At 48.2% G+C, this 15,536-nt stretch overlaps 2 protein-coding genes across 9 annotated transcripts in view; one reads left to right on the top strand and one right to left on the bottom strand.

The window, feature by feature from the left end:
- The window catches only part of OXNAD1 (oxidoreductase NAD binding domain containing 1), a 63,457-nt gene extending 49,896 nt beyond the window's left edge, over nt 1-13,561 (top strand). Inside the window, exons 10-11 of one of the 3 annotated variants that reach the window (XR_002730698.2) lie at nt 2,365-2,565; nt 8,519-13,561. The gene's annotated coding sequence lies outside the window, so the exon portion shown is untranslated. Of the gene's footprint in view, nt 1-2,364; nt 4,243-8,518 lie in introns of those variants that run through there. The other 2 variants (XM_023207356.2, XM_023207355.1) reach the window with 2 other exon arrangements.
- The window catches only part of RFTN1 (raftlin, lipid raft linker 1), a 204,481-nt gene continuing 193,829 nt past the window's right edge, over nt 4,885-15,536 (bottom strand). For all 6 annotated transcript variants that reach the window (XM_023207354.2, XM_023207349.2, XM_023207351.2 and 3 more), the window contains 2 exons: nt 12,443-12,524; nt 4,885-6,281 (listed from right to left, as the gene is read on the bottom strand). In XM_023207354.2, coding sequence (XP_023063122.1) covers nt 5,877-6,281; nt 12,443-12,524 — 487 coding nt within the window. In that variant the 3' untranslated portion in view covers nt 4,885-5,876. The remainder of the gene's footprint in view (nt 6,282-12,442; nt 12,525-15,536) is intronic.

Below are 15,536 nucleotides of genomic sequence, written 5' to 3'. Positions count from 1 at the left end.
AAAAAAAAAAAAAAAAAAAAAAATTGGGGGCAGAATTCCTACTCTGCTCATCAGACCCAAAACAGATGGTCCCCTTTGTACTCCCACATGCATACCGTGGCACCGCCCCAACAGCTGCTGCTTTCCGTTGCCACACAACTCCCTCTCTCACTCCCGAAAAGACGTAGTTCTTTGGGTCTTTTTAAAAATTATTATGTATTTTTTCGAGATGGGATCTTGTTCTGTCACCCAGGCTGGAGTGCAGTTTCATGATCTCAGCTCACTGCAACTTCCACCTCCCGGGTTCAAGCGATTCTCCTGCCTCAGCGTCCCAAGTGGTTGGGATTACAGGCACATGCCACCACACCTAATTTTTGTATTCTTAGTAGAGACGGGGTTTCACCATGTTGGCCAGGCTGGTCTTGAACTCTTGACCTCCTGATCCTCCTACCTCGGCCTCCCAAAGTGCTGGGATTACAGGTGTGAGCCCCCGCGCCTGGTCTCTTTGGGTCTTAAGAAAGGTATAAAGACTTCACTTTTAGTGACTTTGTCTGATGTTGAATGTGTCAAACTCTGAAAACTAATCCATGCAAGAGGTTCTGGAAAAGTTCCAGGCAATATCACTGGAGTATTTATTACTTTGAGGAAATGCCTTTGATAAGGACATGGTTGGTAGCTTCAATACCTCCCTCCTTCCCCAATCATTTGCAAAATCCAGTCAGTTTTGCTTCTGAGTAACTCTGAAATCTGTCTCCTTCTTTGCTAAGATGCAAGCCAGCAGCCCCCACCTGGACTAAAGCGCTGGCCTCTGCATCATCTTTGGGACCCCTGCATTTTCCTCATTCAGCAGCCAGAAAGATGTTTTTAAAAAATGCAAATTTGATGTCATTTCCCTGCTTAAAACTGATCAGTGGCCTCCTATTAACCTTTATAACAAGGACCAGAATCCTTACCATGGTTCACGAGGCCCTTCTGCATTGCCATCTTCTCAGCACCTAGCACAGCTGTGTAGGAGTTTTAAAATGTGTATCTGTGTAACAAATCATGTGATCCCCTCATGCCCACATAAATGCACAGGTCTCTCCCGTAGCCTGGCTTCCTCTGCTGGAGGGACATGCTGCTGTTTTGCAAGGGCTGGGGAAGCAAGCACCAGCCAGGTTCAGAGAGCCAGTTGTCTGCAGCCAGGGTTCGTTTTCTTAGTCTGGCCACTGAAACGATTGTTATCAACAGGAACCTGTGGTGAACATCACTTTGCTTCCTTCTCTGGCAGCAGCTACCTCAGAAACCCAGCCAAAGGCTCGTTGGGTCTTGTCCTTAGATCTCATGTCCACACACTTCCCTGTTCAAAACTCTAAGAGCCAGGTTCAGGAAACCCAGCCTCTCCTGGGAAGCTGCATCAGTGGCTTTGGCGGGTCATAGTGCAGGCGGAGCACTAATCACCAGGGCCCACCCTGCAGTACTCACGCAGTTGGCCTCCAGCACTTCCGGCAGAGCTCTTGGAAACAAGATCTGTGGCAACAACTGGGAGTCAATGCCGAGCTTCTGGCCACACACACCAGTCATCCTCACCCTTCCCCCATCTTCCCAGTCCTTTCAGGACTGGATCTTCAGTCTTAGGCTGCTGTGAACCCTAGCAGGACAGAGCCCAGACTGTGTGCTCCCTGCAGCACAGTGCCCCTGTGCCAGCTAGGAGCTCAGCTACAGTGGGTTGCATGAGTTGTGAGTTTTGGGTCAACGTATTCCTACTAATAAGCACTGTCTACACCTGAGAGCTATTCCTGAAAGACTTTGTGGTTTAGAGAGGGCCATGATGAGTATGTTTAGAGTACTGATAAAACGTGCTTCATAAGAAATAAAGTAGAATGCCTCCTGCTAATGTTTTTGGAAGTTGCTCCCATCAAGCATCAGCAACTCTAGCGAAGCACGGTCAACCTGGAGATCTGAAAAATTCAGACAGGTATTTGACGAATGTTTACCTTTTTGTTACTTATAAACCACTGATAAATAATTTAAGACTTTACAAATATTATTACAGTATTTCTCTTAAGATGGGATATACTGTGCTTCAGTAGCCAATAAATGTCAAAATCTCAGTGGCTCACCTTAGCAAAGGTTTATTTAATGGCCGTGTCAAGATCCAATTTTTTTTTGAGACAGGGTCTTGTTCTCTTGTCCAGGCTGGAGTGCAGTGGTGTGACCACAGCTCACTGCAGCCTCGACCTCCTGGGCTCAAGCAGTTATCTCACTTTAGCCTCCCAAGTAGCTGGTACGTGTGCCACCACACCCAGCTGATTTTTTTTTTTTTTTTTTTTGGAGAGGCAAGTTTTTGCTATGTTGCCCAGGCTGGTCTTGAACTCCTGAACTCAAGCAATCTTTCTGTCTCAGCCTCCCAAAGTGCTGGGGACTATAGGCGTGAGCCACCACACCCAGCCTCATGGTCCATCTTGAACTGTGCCGACGGCGTTGGAGATAAAGGACTGGGAGTCCCTGAAGCTTTTGTCAGACCTGCTCCTGTCGCATTGCCAGAACCAGTCTCGTGGCCCTAAACCGCAAGAGGAGTGGAGGATATACTTCCGTGGATATGGGGTGAGCACTAACAGTATCTGACACATTGATTACCTATCAGCATTGTGATTAACTGCTGCCCACAGAGTGCTTACCGTGGACCAAGCACTTTATTCACATCTTATTAATCCTCACAGAAATCCAAAGAGGTGGGCGCCATTTCACCCCATTTCACACTTGAGGAGATTGATGCTCAGAGCTGTGAAGAAACCGAGGAGGTTACACATGTAGACTGGGTCTAGTTAGCATCCTCACCAGCTCTGATTCCACAGCCCAGCTGGGCTTTTCCACTCCACCAAGCCCAAAACAGTGTTACTACTTCATTAACACAGGTTTCCTCAGGCTTTCCGTATGTCAGTATTTTGACCTTGTGGCTGTATGCACTTGAGAGCAATGCACCTGCCTTGCTTTAAGCAGATTTGATAAGAATTCTTCCTCCCATCGTTGCCCTGCCAGTGGTGCTAAACTTCACCCACTAGGCACTCCTGAGCCTCTGCAGGTGAAATGGTTGAAAACAGCTTCCCAGTGAAAGAATCTGGATTCGGCCATAGCACTGCAGGAATGCCTCATTTCAATCACCTGATAACCACCTGATTACAGTGGGTTTGCAGGACTCCCTTGCAAACCCACTGTGACAGCTGCAGCCTCACAGACTTAACTGCCAAGTGCACAAGCTTCCTCATGCCAAACACTGTATGTCTTTGTGGCTTTTACTGTCCCTGGGACCTGGTCAGTGCAAATGATGGCCTTTTACCCTATTGGCAATCACAGGAGACTAACATTTCCTTCAGGAATGCCTCCACTTGAAATGTACATGCAGGATATTGAGAATGGATTTTAGGGCCTTGATTATTTACCACTTGTAGAAAGCATTTTATTTCACAAGGAACAAGTTGTGTTTCAGCTTACAGAGACCCTGTGGCCAGTGGTACTCAACCTTGGCTGCACCTTAGAATCCTCCGGGAGCTTCTAAAAATCCTGATGCCCACGCCACTCCCCAGACCGACCATTCATTCACAAGCTCTGCGGGCGGACCCCGGGCATCAGGATTTCGTAGAGCTTCCTCAGTGATTTCAAGCTGCTGCTAACTTAACGCCCTCCGCTGTAGACTGATTTTTGCCAGAATCAGCAGGGTGTAGAGAAGCAAGGAGAAAAAACAAGAACTTTAGGAATTGTTAGCCTGACACTAGAGCCAAACTCTCCTGAGGAATTCAAATTAGTTATCGTCACCTTTGTTTCCCCATAGCAAATACAGCCAACATAAATGTCTAATTAATTAATTGAAAAATGGACCCAAAGCTGAGCAATGTAAGGACCTCCAGCCTGGAACCATGTGCTTTTCAAAGTTGAGAGGGGTGGTTTTGTCTTGGCTTGTTGCTGACTAGCATATATTTTTAAAATCATGATGCTTTAAGATACGTGCCAAGAGATAATGTTTTTATTAAATCAAAATGCTGTCATATTAATGACTTAGTTGTGGAAAATGTCATTAAAACATAGTTGTCTTCTCTTTGAACAGGGCCTTCAACCTTTTTAAGCTCTGAGGGTTAGGTGGGGGAGTTTGTCAAGAAAAAACTATGATGTGGCTGTACAAAGGTTTTAAATTGTGCTCTATGAAAATATATTACAAACGTGTGGTTTTCTGTTTTTTTTTCCCCGAGATGGAGTCTTGCTCTGCGCGCAGACGAGTGCAGTGGTGCAACCTTGGCTTACTGCAACCTCTGCCTCCCAGGTTCAAGCAATTCTCCTGCCTCAGCCTCCCGAGTAGCTGGGATTTCAGACACGCGCCACCACACCCAGCTAATTTTTTGTATTTTTAGTAGAGACAGGGTTTCACCACGTTGGCCAGGCTGGTCTGGAACTCCTGACCTCAGGTGATCTGCCCGCCTTGGCCTCCCAAAGTGCTGGGATTACAGGCGTGAGCCACCACGCCCGACCTACAAATGTGTTTTATTTTAATAAACTTGCAAAGGGAGAAGTCTTGCCGCATTAAATAATTTACTTAAAAGCTTGGAAATAATGTTACACATTGATGTGAGGTTTTTTGCTTATTTTAAAAAGGTATTTGTTGCCACCATCCCAGAAATGGGAGGTGGCTGTACCCCTTACTTACCTGGTGGCATCTGAGTTCCACTTGCCATCTCTTTCTACAAATGACGAGAAAGCACAGCAAGCCTAGCTGGCTCCGCAGCTTTCCATGGGAACTTTGTCTTCCTCCGCCATGTCATCATGCTGTCAGGAGTTAGAAACTTACAAAGAGTGAATGGGGGGGGGTGTGAGCTGAAGTCCTTTGGACATCAGGCCAGGATTTTTCATAGTGACGCGATAAACACTCACTCCTCACGGTGCACTAACTCATAGATGATTTATTGCCGTAAGTAACTAAACAAGAGAAGAGACAGGCTGTGGTTTTGGTCAAGACAATCGGCATTCTCTCTCCAGGGTTCGCCAGTTGCATCTACGTAAAGCCTTAATACTTTCTGGACGATATAAACACATAATAGTCACAGCATACATGGGTAACAACTTGACCAATGTTACACTGATTAAAATAGCACATAACAAGGGTGCCAGCCAGTCCCGACGCCCTGAAATGACAGAAGTAATATGTGTGCCTATGATGTGCTGAGTACAAAACCTTATTTAAAAACAACTTTTTGGCATTAATACTAACACATCATACTTCCTTGAACATTCTGCAAGAGTAGGTGCAGACACAGAATTACTTCTTCATTTCCAGATTACCAGTATCTATAGGACTATTTAGAGAAAAGCTGGGAGGCAGAGTACCTCCCCTCCCCGATGTCATTTTATTTGCCAAAGCAGAAGAGTCTAAGGGGTTTAGGTGGAGGAGGGCAGCTGACAGGGCTCCTGGAGGAGTTAAGTCACTAAGTCGCTGCAGAGGATGGACATTGCCCCACAAGGTGTGGGATGAACAGCAGCCTTGGTTTGTGGCCCAGGGTGTCCGTGGATTTGACCCGAATGCTCCCTGGAGGCCCTGTGGTGGGACAGGCACTGGATGGTCCAGACCCTCTGGCTGGAGGAGTGGTGGAGCCAGGACTGGGCCTCCAGTCATGAGGGCTAGAAGAAATAACCTGACCTCTTGCATTCTAACACTGGGTCATTAATGACACCTTTCCAGTGGATGTGCAAAAACCAACACTGTCAGGAACTTGGCCCTGGGAGGGCTCAGGTGAGCTCACAAGGAGAGGTCAAGCCAAGGCAAAGGGTAGCTAACACACAACACCAGGGAAACCAGCCCCCAAACCAGCTGTTGGTAAGATGCCTTGGGTTTGGCAACTCACCTAGTTTTAACACAAATTGCCCGAGACTCAGTTTTCTTGAACCGTACCAAGCTCTCTGATTTCCTCAGCATCCCCGTTCCTGGCATCCTCTCCAGGATTGGAGTGCTCAGTGCAAATCCCCACTGGGGCCCTGCTGTGGCTGGCAGGACCATTCTGCATAGCCTCACCCTCCACACCCACCCCACACAGCTGGCCACCAGGGGACAGCTGTTCTCCCTTGTCCTCTTGGACAGGGCCCTTCATCTCCTCGGAGACTCTACCCTCCTGCTGCTGTCCTGAAACACAGTTTCCCATGTCTCCAGCTTTGGAAGACTGGTCTTCTAAATTCTTCTCATTTTCTTCTGCTTGTTGTTTGTCTCTGGCGCTGAGTTTACCTTTCGATTTCCTCATCTGCCTGTTGTGCATTTCTTCTCTGGAGAATCGCCACTGAAACTAGAAATCAGAGCGAATGGGGATAAATAACAAGCCTCTGGGAATCCAGAGCTTCACCCGAAGCCTTGTTTGCATTCACACCCACACCATGTCTGAGACATAAAATTCCCAGCATCCTCCAGCCAAGCAGTACAGGCACCAAACTTGAATCGCACCCAATCACATCACACCCACCCCCAGAGCCTCCACCATGCCTTCCAGGATGTGTACTTTAGATGTAGACTTCAGGTTCTATGGGGGCAGAGGAGTATTTCTTTTGACTGGCTCTATACCAAAGGCCCACACAGGAAAGGGCTCCTGAAGTCCTATCATTTGGAGGGCCAGGATGGGGAGGAGATGTGAGGCCTGCCCCCAATGAGAACCAGAGCTGCAGCCACTCATTTCCATTCTGAGCAGGCTGAGGATTACCAGCCATGGGGCTGGCATTCTCTCGCTAGGTCTCCTGAGTAAGGCAGGGCCCAGAACATGGGGCGGACACTGTGCTGTACAGCTCAGATCCCCCTACAGGACTGGCGGGCCCACTCCCCAGCTAGCCCGATAGCCCTTCGCTGACCACCACCTCACAGAAGGTCACACCAGGGCAACCTGCAACCAGTGACTGCCCCAGGTGGGATACAACAACTCATTTCTTGATCCCAATTTGGGACAACGCAAACGCCATCCCAGCTCCAAGCCAACCTGGGGGATTGTGACTGCATCACAGCCCAAATTCTCCCTCTGCCTGCTCCTGTACCGACAAGTGTTCCTAAAGTAACTCCCTCTAAAAATTTCTTTCCCCCAAATCTCAGAGGCCGCTTCCCAGGGGGCCCAGCCTGCAACCAAGCATTTCCCGGTGTGACAGGGAAGTCAGAGGCTCAGAGTCCCAAGGTCACGCAGCCAGTAATAGAGCTGGGCAACAACCAGGGTCTCACCAAATCTCTGGAGCAAGACCACCCGAGAGAAAGCCCCAGCTCTGCCACTGACTGGCCAAGTTTCTCAATCTGAATTTCTCATCTCGGTGGCCCAGAGTGCACACAAGGTTTTAGTTTTCACTTCCCACCATGGCCACTGCCGTGTGCTTCAGCTGCATCGTGTTGGTTTCACCAAATAGGCACTTAAATCTTAGATATTATATAATTGAAAGAAAAAGGGAGCTCCCTGTTCCTATGATTTCTTGCTGGGCTCGAGAAGGGAGCCCAGGAATGCAGTTGCACCATCAGTGGGAAATGATTTCTTAAGGCTTATACCATGTTGTAAATCATTCTGAGCGCTTTGCTAGGAAAAACCAAAAATGTGCTATGTAAATATTTAAAAATCTGCCATTTTTGTAGTTTTCCACAGTAGAGATCTATTTCCTCAGATAAAACATTTGCCTAAACACAGAATTCTGAGATTTAATACATTTTAGGATTCTTGGATTTAGCACCTTTTAGATAAGAATGGTAATGGAATGTTCCATTAAAATAGAGAAACATGAGTGAAATACATGTTGAGGTTAGGATTTAACATTTATCTGGTCCTTTCCCATACCCCATACCCCCCAAAATCCCCAAATGAGTTCCCTTACAATGTTGGATGGGTTTCTCCTTTGACCTCTTTTGAAATGTCTCATACTGTAGCTGCAGACTTCCCCTAGGAGATGGGGGGAGCTTCTTCCACCCAAACTGTGAGGATCCCAATAATGGAATCGCTCTGTAGGGTAAGCGGTGTCTCAGACCCACCTCCTCCTTCATCCAAGCCTGCCAGGCAGGCATCTCAAGGCTCCAAACCCACCAGAGGAGGCCACCGATTTTAGCCCTCAGCATGACCGTGGCTACCTCCACCCAGCCTCCATAGTTTCCAGGCACCGTGTTATGGTTCATAACTGCTGCCCTTGCTAGGCAGCTGCTGTTGCTATTCCAGCTCAAATGTAAGAGTCTCTCCTTTTTTTTTTTTTTTTTAATGGATGTTCTAAAACAGTCAGAGCTTCTTCACATTTTATATCATTTTACATGTCTTCAGAAAAAGACCAGTGAAGCCTACCTGTGTAATACAGTACTCCGAGAGGCAGTCGGCTCTCAGGGAAGTCAGAGGAAGTTTTACTGTTGCCAAAAAAGTGGTGATTGTTTTGGCTAAGAGGCCTTAAATGCCAAAATGTCAAAGCATTCTTGTATAGGTTCAAATCCTAGTGCTGGCACTTGTTAGCTCTCAGTCCTTAGGCAGGTTATGAATCAGAGTTTCAAGTTACTGATCTCTAAAATGGTTGTCTCTGCCTCCAGGGCTGCGGTGCACACCTCCAGGGCCCCATTCATACTGTATTTCATGTGAGTAGCGCCCTCTGCTGTTGTGCAGTGTACTACTGAGGACAGTTCCACCACGTGCTCGACCTTCCAATGTAATAGGAGCCCAGATACTCTCTCAGGGGCTGCTCTTGCTAAATAAACAACAGAGCTTCCATAGTTTCCTCTGGATGCCTGGCCATATCCAGTTTCCTGTAGAAGATGACATCTTGTTGATCTCCTGATACAATACAAAACGAGAACACAAACAGTAGAAAACAAACAGCAAAAACTGTTTCAGATCCCAGCAATTCAAAAAGGAGACGTCTCAGAAAGCAAGAGGAGGCCTGGAGTGTGCCAGATTTCAGTTGAGCCTCCGAGGTGAGGTCTAACATCCACACCACTTAAAGGCAGGCAGTCCAGCCTGGGGAATGGACTCCATGTTTTGAGCAGGACCGGGGGAGTCTCTGAGCTTAACCAGCAAGCCGCAGATAAAACAGGCTGCACCGAGTTGGCCTTCCCAAGCCAGAGCATCTGTGGCAGTTGGGTGTGTCACCAAATCCAATTAGCTGCCCAATTCAGACATAACTGTCTAAAAGAAAAAAAGAAACCCTTCACTTTACAGCAGTGTGTGTCCAGAGTTCCATGTCAGCAGGAGCCCATGGATATAATTTGCATATTTTAAAACCTGCCCATTATGTGCCCACTTCAAGTAGTTGAGCTGGAAGGAAGTCTTCCCCTGAATCGTAGAAATCACCTCCTCCCTTTGAAGGAGTTTAATATTTGCCTTGAAAATCACATACACGTACACAGAGGTTTCTTTCCAGTGCTGAAAAGTCTTGATTAGAAAATTCTGTCCATGTTGCTGATTGAAAGAGGACTAAATATGCCACATCCTTGTTGTGCCAGTCTTGCAATTTTCTTAAGTTGTAATGCTGGACATACTACGTATGTCCTCGCTCAGAAGTTGATTACTCATTCACTGATTCAACAAGTATCTGTTGAGCACCAATTAAAAGTTCTTAACAGGAAAAAGGTCTTTGCTCTTGTGGAGATTATGTCTGACTCTGTCTGGAAAGGATAAAATAATGATCACAAATAACTAAAAGCCCAGAGGAGAGCTCTGAAGGAGAAGAACGTGGTTCTTTTCCAGTGTAGTACAAAGGAGTCTGGTTTGGTATAAAAGGAGACAGCACTATCCTGAGAAAAGGATGCTCGAGTAGAGCTAGAAAGGAGGAGAGTGTCCTTGGTAGAGGGGACACAGAAGAGCTGGAGGCCACAGAGGAGCTGGAGGCCACGGAGGAGCTGGAGGCCACAGAGAATGGGAGGCTGGCAGAGGAGGTAAGAAGGGCCAGATCCCTTGGGGCCTTGAAGGCCACAGTACTGATTTCCATCTTTGTCTTCAGAGTCATACAAAACCTGAACTCCTTTGAGCAGTGGGATGACAGGATTCAAGTTGCCTTTTTAACAGATCACTTGGGCTCTGAATAGAGAACCTATTTGGAGGGGAGATCTGTTATTAGGAGACTGCAATAGCCGAGGCGAGTGATGGTAGAGAAAAGTGGAGGGATTCCAGAGCCTCTGGGACCTAACACAGATGGGTCTTAAGGATAGATTGAATATAGGGGAAGGAGAGGGGAGGGTCAGCAGGGACAGCCCCTAAGGGGTGATGCCATTCCTCTAGATAGGGTGGCAGTGGGCCAGGTGGGCCAGGTATGGGGAGGGGGAGAGTCATAGGTTTGCTCGAGCCACAGCATGGATGGAGCTGGAGTCTTGGGGCACAGTGAGGGCTGAAAATGCAGGCGGAATGGTCACTGGCACAGAGGTGGTAAAAGAGATTTTCTAAGGAAGAGGCAAGAGTGAAGGGAGAAATGGGGCTGGGTCTGAACCCTGAGGAACTTAGTGGGAAACCAGGAGAATGAGGTGGGAAAGAACCAAGAGAAAGCTGCTTCAGGGATTGGGGGTGGTCCCAGCATCAGGGCTGCAAGAGCTCACGCATGATGAGGACTAGATGGAGTGACTCGGTCACCAGGGGACACAGGCCTGTGGGAGCAGGATGCTGACCCATGTCAGCTGAGGAGTGAGGAGGGGACACCCAGTGCAGAAGATTCTTCCAAGGAGTCTGGCTGTGAAGCCCCCTCTCTGGAGGACTCGTATCTGTGAGGTGACCCAGAGGGTCTTGTGTACAACAAGTGCTCCACACCAGTCACCTACAGTCTTGGAATGAGGCAGGAAATCATTAGGTACATGGAAAGAGAAAGCAGCCCACCCAGATGAGTACAGCTGCTTGGGGATGAGAAGTTTTTACTGACTGCAAAAACAGTGAGTCCCGTCCTCTCTGAATTTTCCCTGAGGAAAGTCAGTTCTACCTTATTACAACAGCTTTTATAAATCTACCTCTAAAATCTCCCTGCCTACTCAAGTTTCCACTGATTTGTCCCCCTGCATGCGATGCCATGACCTTCACACCACCATCCAACCACGTGTCTCTCCTTTGGAATCTGTGTGCCCCACCATCAGGAAGCTGTTAGGCAAAGGTGGCACCATCTCCCCTCTGTAAGGCTGCAGCGGGTGTCCGGCAGCATCTGACAGGGGCCCTCATGTGCGCTGCGTGTTGAATGTCGCACTTGCTGAATGCACGCAGTCCCTGTGAGCCTGTGACTGAGCTGAAACTGACAGCGCTCTGCAGCCGATCCATCTTCCAGCTGGTGGCTGCCTGCTCCTGGTGGTTGATGGTGGGCTGGCAGTTGCCTTCTGGTCCACTGTGCCATCACCTGTCACATTACACCTTCAGAGCCTGGATAAAGACCTTCCTCCACACTCCAGCCCATCTGGCTTCAAGTCACCATTGCCTTGGCACTCCTTCCACAAGTGGGCTCCCCCTGGAGTTGTTGGCTGGTGAGGGGCTGCTCCAATCTGTTCATTTGCTTGATGCTCCTTCCCAGGGCTCTGTGTCCAAAGAACACGAGGAACCAAGCGTGAGGAACGCAGGGGTGATGCCAAGAGTGAGGAGCCGAGCAGCTCAGGCAGGCCCTGCCAAGAATGTGGCCTCGGCCATCAAAGGAACAGTGAGCTGAATCCAGGTGATGCCTGACTCAGGCTTTGGTGGGTCCACTCGACTCACTGGCTTCTTCCCCAGCAACTGGTGAAAACATCCTCAGGAAAAGCAGCACAGACTGCTCAGGGCGGGGTGGGAAGCATCAGAATCATCTGGCACAAGGGTTGCCGACACTTGCACCTCGTACAGCCCTTGTGCTCACCTTCAGGAATCACAGAGAAGACTCTCTGAGAAGGCCAGTCTCTGCGACTGTGTTTCTAGGGTAGTTCAGAGTCCAGAGAGGTGGGCAAGGGCCCTGGGCATCTCTGAGGACAGCCTGGCCTGAGGACTTGCTGCCACCGGCCACGGCTAGCATCACCAGCTGTCACACGGAGGGCTTTGGGTCTAGGCCTGTCATGAAGAGATTCTGGCAGGGTCTCTCTGCCCAGGTCACCACACTTTTAATGTCCTAAGGAATCTTAACAGGGCAGGCCAGAGCTCCAACTAGCTGGTAATGAAATTAAGACATAAAGAAGCTGGCCATGAACTCAAGCCATCCCCACGCTGTGGTCAGGCTGCAACTGACTTTGTGCCCTTCTTTTCATCCTAGTGGGAATATCTGGCAGGCTGGAGCCTCCAGAAGAGCCTCTCTCCTCCATCCTTCTGGCCTGCCCAGCAGGACAGTGGCAGACAAGGCACTCCAGCCCCCTTGGCTGTCCCGTGTTAGCAGCCTGCAATGTGATTCAGGTTGCCAGGGGCTCAGGTGTTCCTTGGGCTCTGCGAGCCCTTGTAAGCTAGAGCAGGCTACCCCCTCAAATGCTGCAGAAAATCCACTGAAGATGAAGCCCTGCTGAGGAAAACCTAGGAAGGCCATCAGAGTCTCTTACCTTCGATTCCTTCTTCTTGATTTTCTGAGGTAGACACGGTCTCTGAAGAAAGACAATTTGCTTGGTGGATACACTCCCCTCACTGTAACACACGGAGCTGAGAATGAGCCACTTTATGCCTTAGAGGAACCCAAAACCTGACGCAGATGTTGCCATCCCTAATTTCGTCAAAGCAGACCACCCCCGGGATTATGACAGGTTAGACGTCAAGAGGCGCCTGCTCTACTCTCCCATGCCCAGGCATCCAGCCTTGCTTCCAAGGGGCTACCTCAGATGCCCAACAGAAGCTTTGTGGGTATCCCTACAAAGTGAGCTTCCTAGCTGGACATGCCCATTCTCTTAATGGGAAGTAACAGCATCTTGGCCAAATGAGGACACACTGGCTGCTTCAGTGGATCTTCAAAGGGGCAGGAGCCTCTTCCACATCTGTCTCTGGTAATGATGGGCAGGTAGATAAGGACCTGGGTGATGAGCTCAGCCCTCCAGCTGCTACAGGACTGTGGGCAGAGGTCATGGCTGCACCCAGGGTCTCAGCCATGCATGACTCCTGCAGGCACAGCAAAGACTGCGCAGCACCAGGCAGGCCCTGCAAGGCAGTGCCTGTTAACCAACTCTGGCTCACATGAACAAAACAGGCGAGGGAGGGGCAGCTCGTCTCTTACAATACAGTGAATACTCTCTTCCCAGGAAGGCAGGACCCCGGAGCTGCCTTTAAAGATGATAGACATATTGTAAAGAAGATCACCGTGTTTTTTTTCCCTGCTTCCACCCTTCTGATGATTTTGTATTTTATTTTTAATTTACAAATAATAATTGTATATTTATGGGGTAGAGTGTGATGTTTTGATATATGTTTACAATGTGGACTGATTAAATCAGGCTACTTAACAAATCCATCACCTCACATACTTAGCATTTTTTGTGGTGAAAACATTTAAAAGCTACTCTTTTAGGAATTGTAAAATATACGAGGCATTATTGTTTATAATAGTCACCATTCTGTGCAATAGATGACCAAGGCTTATTCCTCCTAACTGAAACTTTGTACCCTTTGATCAGCATCTCTCCTTTGCCCATCCGCCCCCCTCCCTAGCCTCTGGTAAACACCATTCGACTCTCTACTTCTATGAGTTCAACCTTTTTAGATTCCACATACAAGAGAGAGTATAAGGTATGTCATTCTGTGCCTGGCTTGTTTCACTTAGCATAATGTCTTCCAGGCTCATCCTTGTCACAAACAACAGAATGTCCCCAACCCTCCCCTTTGAAGGCTGAATAGTATTCCGTTGTGTGTGTGTGTGTGTGTATACATATCACATTTTTTTTTTATCCATCTGTCTGATGAAGGACACCTAAGCTGCTTCCATTTCTTAGCTGTTGTGAATATTGCTGCAAGGATCATGAAAATGCAGATACCTCTTCTGCATACTGATTTCAGTTCCTTTGGATATATACCTAGGAGTGGGATTACTGGATCATGTGCTAAGTCTATCTTTAGTTTTCTGAGAAACCTCTGTACTATTTTCCATAATGGCTATATTAATTTACAGTCCCACCAACAGTGTACAAGGGTTCTCTTTTCTCTACCTTGCCAACACTTGTCTTTTGTCTTTTTGATAGTAGCCATCCCAATCAGTGTGAGGCTATATATCATTGTGGTTTTAATTTGCAATTCTTAAATCTCTGGTTTGTAAGTAAGTGTCTTTACATGTTACTGCATTCAGCTACACAGTCTCTAAGAAAAAGGAGGGAAAGAACTAATATTTGCTCTGCACCTATTTTGTGTAGCGGCTGGGCTGGGTGATTTCACACATAATGGCTCATTTAAGCTTCACCTCAATGCTCCACAGAATCCAACTACCACTTTCGTAGAAGGAAACAAGAGCTCAGCTCCGGCAGGCTGGAGATCACACAGTGAGGATTCAGACACAGATCTGCCCAGTTCCATGCACTCTCCATTCCACCGTAAGTGGTCGTTTAAGGAACAGGGAGTTGGAGGATTAGGAAGGATTATTTAGCAGATGTGAAGGTCTGAGACAGACAGACCTGTCTGTAGTCCCTGGGCTTAGATGGCTCAGAACCAGCTGGGCCTTCACATTCAAATACATTCTCATTATGAGTCTTGTCCTCTGGAAACTGACCAGGAAACTAATTCAGAGAAGCTACCGTCACTTGACCAACATGACACGGTAAGTGGCAGACTGAGGACTTGGATTCAAATCTTCAGGCCCCAAATCCAGGGTTCTTTCTACACCACTGCATTGCCCTATGCCTGTTGAAGTCTTGGCTGAGAGAGAACACGGTGGTTTCCAGTGGCCAAGGGGCTTAAAAGTGGCCACAGACTGGCTCCCCCTGGTGCACTGACCCACTGTGACCTAATGTGGAATCTGAGGATCCTGGTGAGCCAGAGGAGGGACTAGGAAAGACATCAGTTATCACCAGGATTCTGCACTCTCAATCACCCTGGTCGCCAGCCTTGCCCAGGCTGTCCATCACTCTGCAGTCGTGAATATGCAGTAGGGCTTGGAGAATGTGGAGCTCTGGGAGCCACAGTGAGGGGGCATCCCTACTGGTCAGCAGAGAGGCGGCCTGCTCCAGGAAAAGTGCCTGACTCTGCAGACTGAGGTTCTAGGCCCAGTTTCTGCCACTTACTGGTGGGTAGCCTTAAGTATGTGACCAAGCCTCCCCTAGCCTCAGTTTCCTCATCTGCAAAGTGGGAATCATATTCATGCTTACAGCCCCACAGGGCAGGACTAATTTGGATAGTAAGCCCGACATATAGATGGAGGGCCTTTTATGGTTGCTGTGACTGGGCTCAAGGGAACGTAAGCAGATCTGAGAGTGGACAAATGAGCATGAACCTGAAATTATAGGAATGCCGCAGCAAGGCCTGAAAGGCAGGCCTGTACAGTCCCTTTGTGGAGCTGGTGACCAGTGCCGTGATCTTGGGCAAGTCCCTCAACCTCCCTGGCCACACTCTTCTCAGCTGCAAAATGGGTTTAATAATAATACAATTCTACCTCACAGGATTTTTCTTTTCTTTTTGAGGACTGAGATATTTATATATAAAGTGCCTACCTAGCCTAGCACAAGG

This window comes from Piliocolobus tephrosceles, chromosome 2, assembly GCF_002776525.5.
Source record: "Piliocolobus tephrosceles isolate RC106 chromosome 2, ASM277652v3, whole genome shotgun sequence".
Classification (NCBI taxonomy): domain Eukaryota; kingdom Metazoa; phylum Chordata; class Mammalia; order Primates; family Cercopithecidae; genus Piliocolobus; species Piliocolobus tephrosceles.
This window is presented reverse-complemented; position numbering and strand designations above follow the sequence as displayed.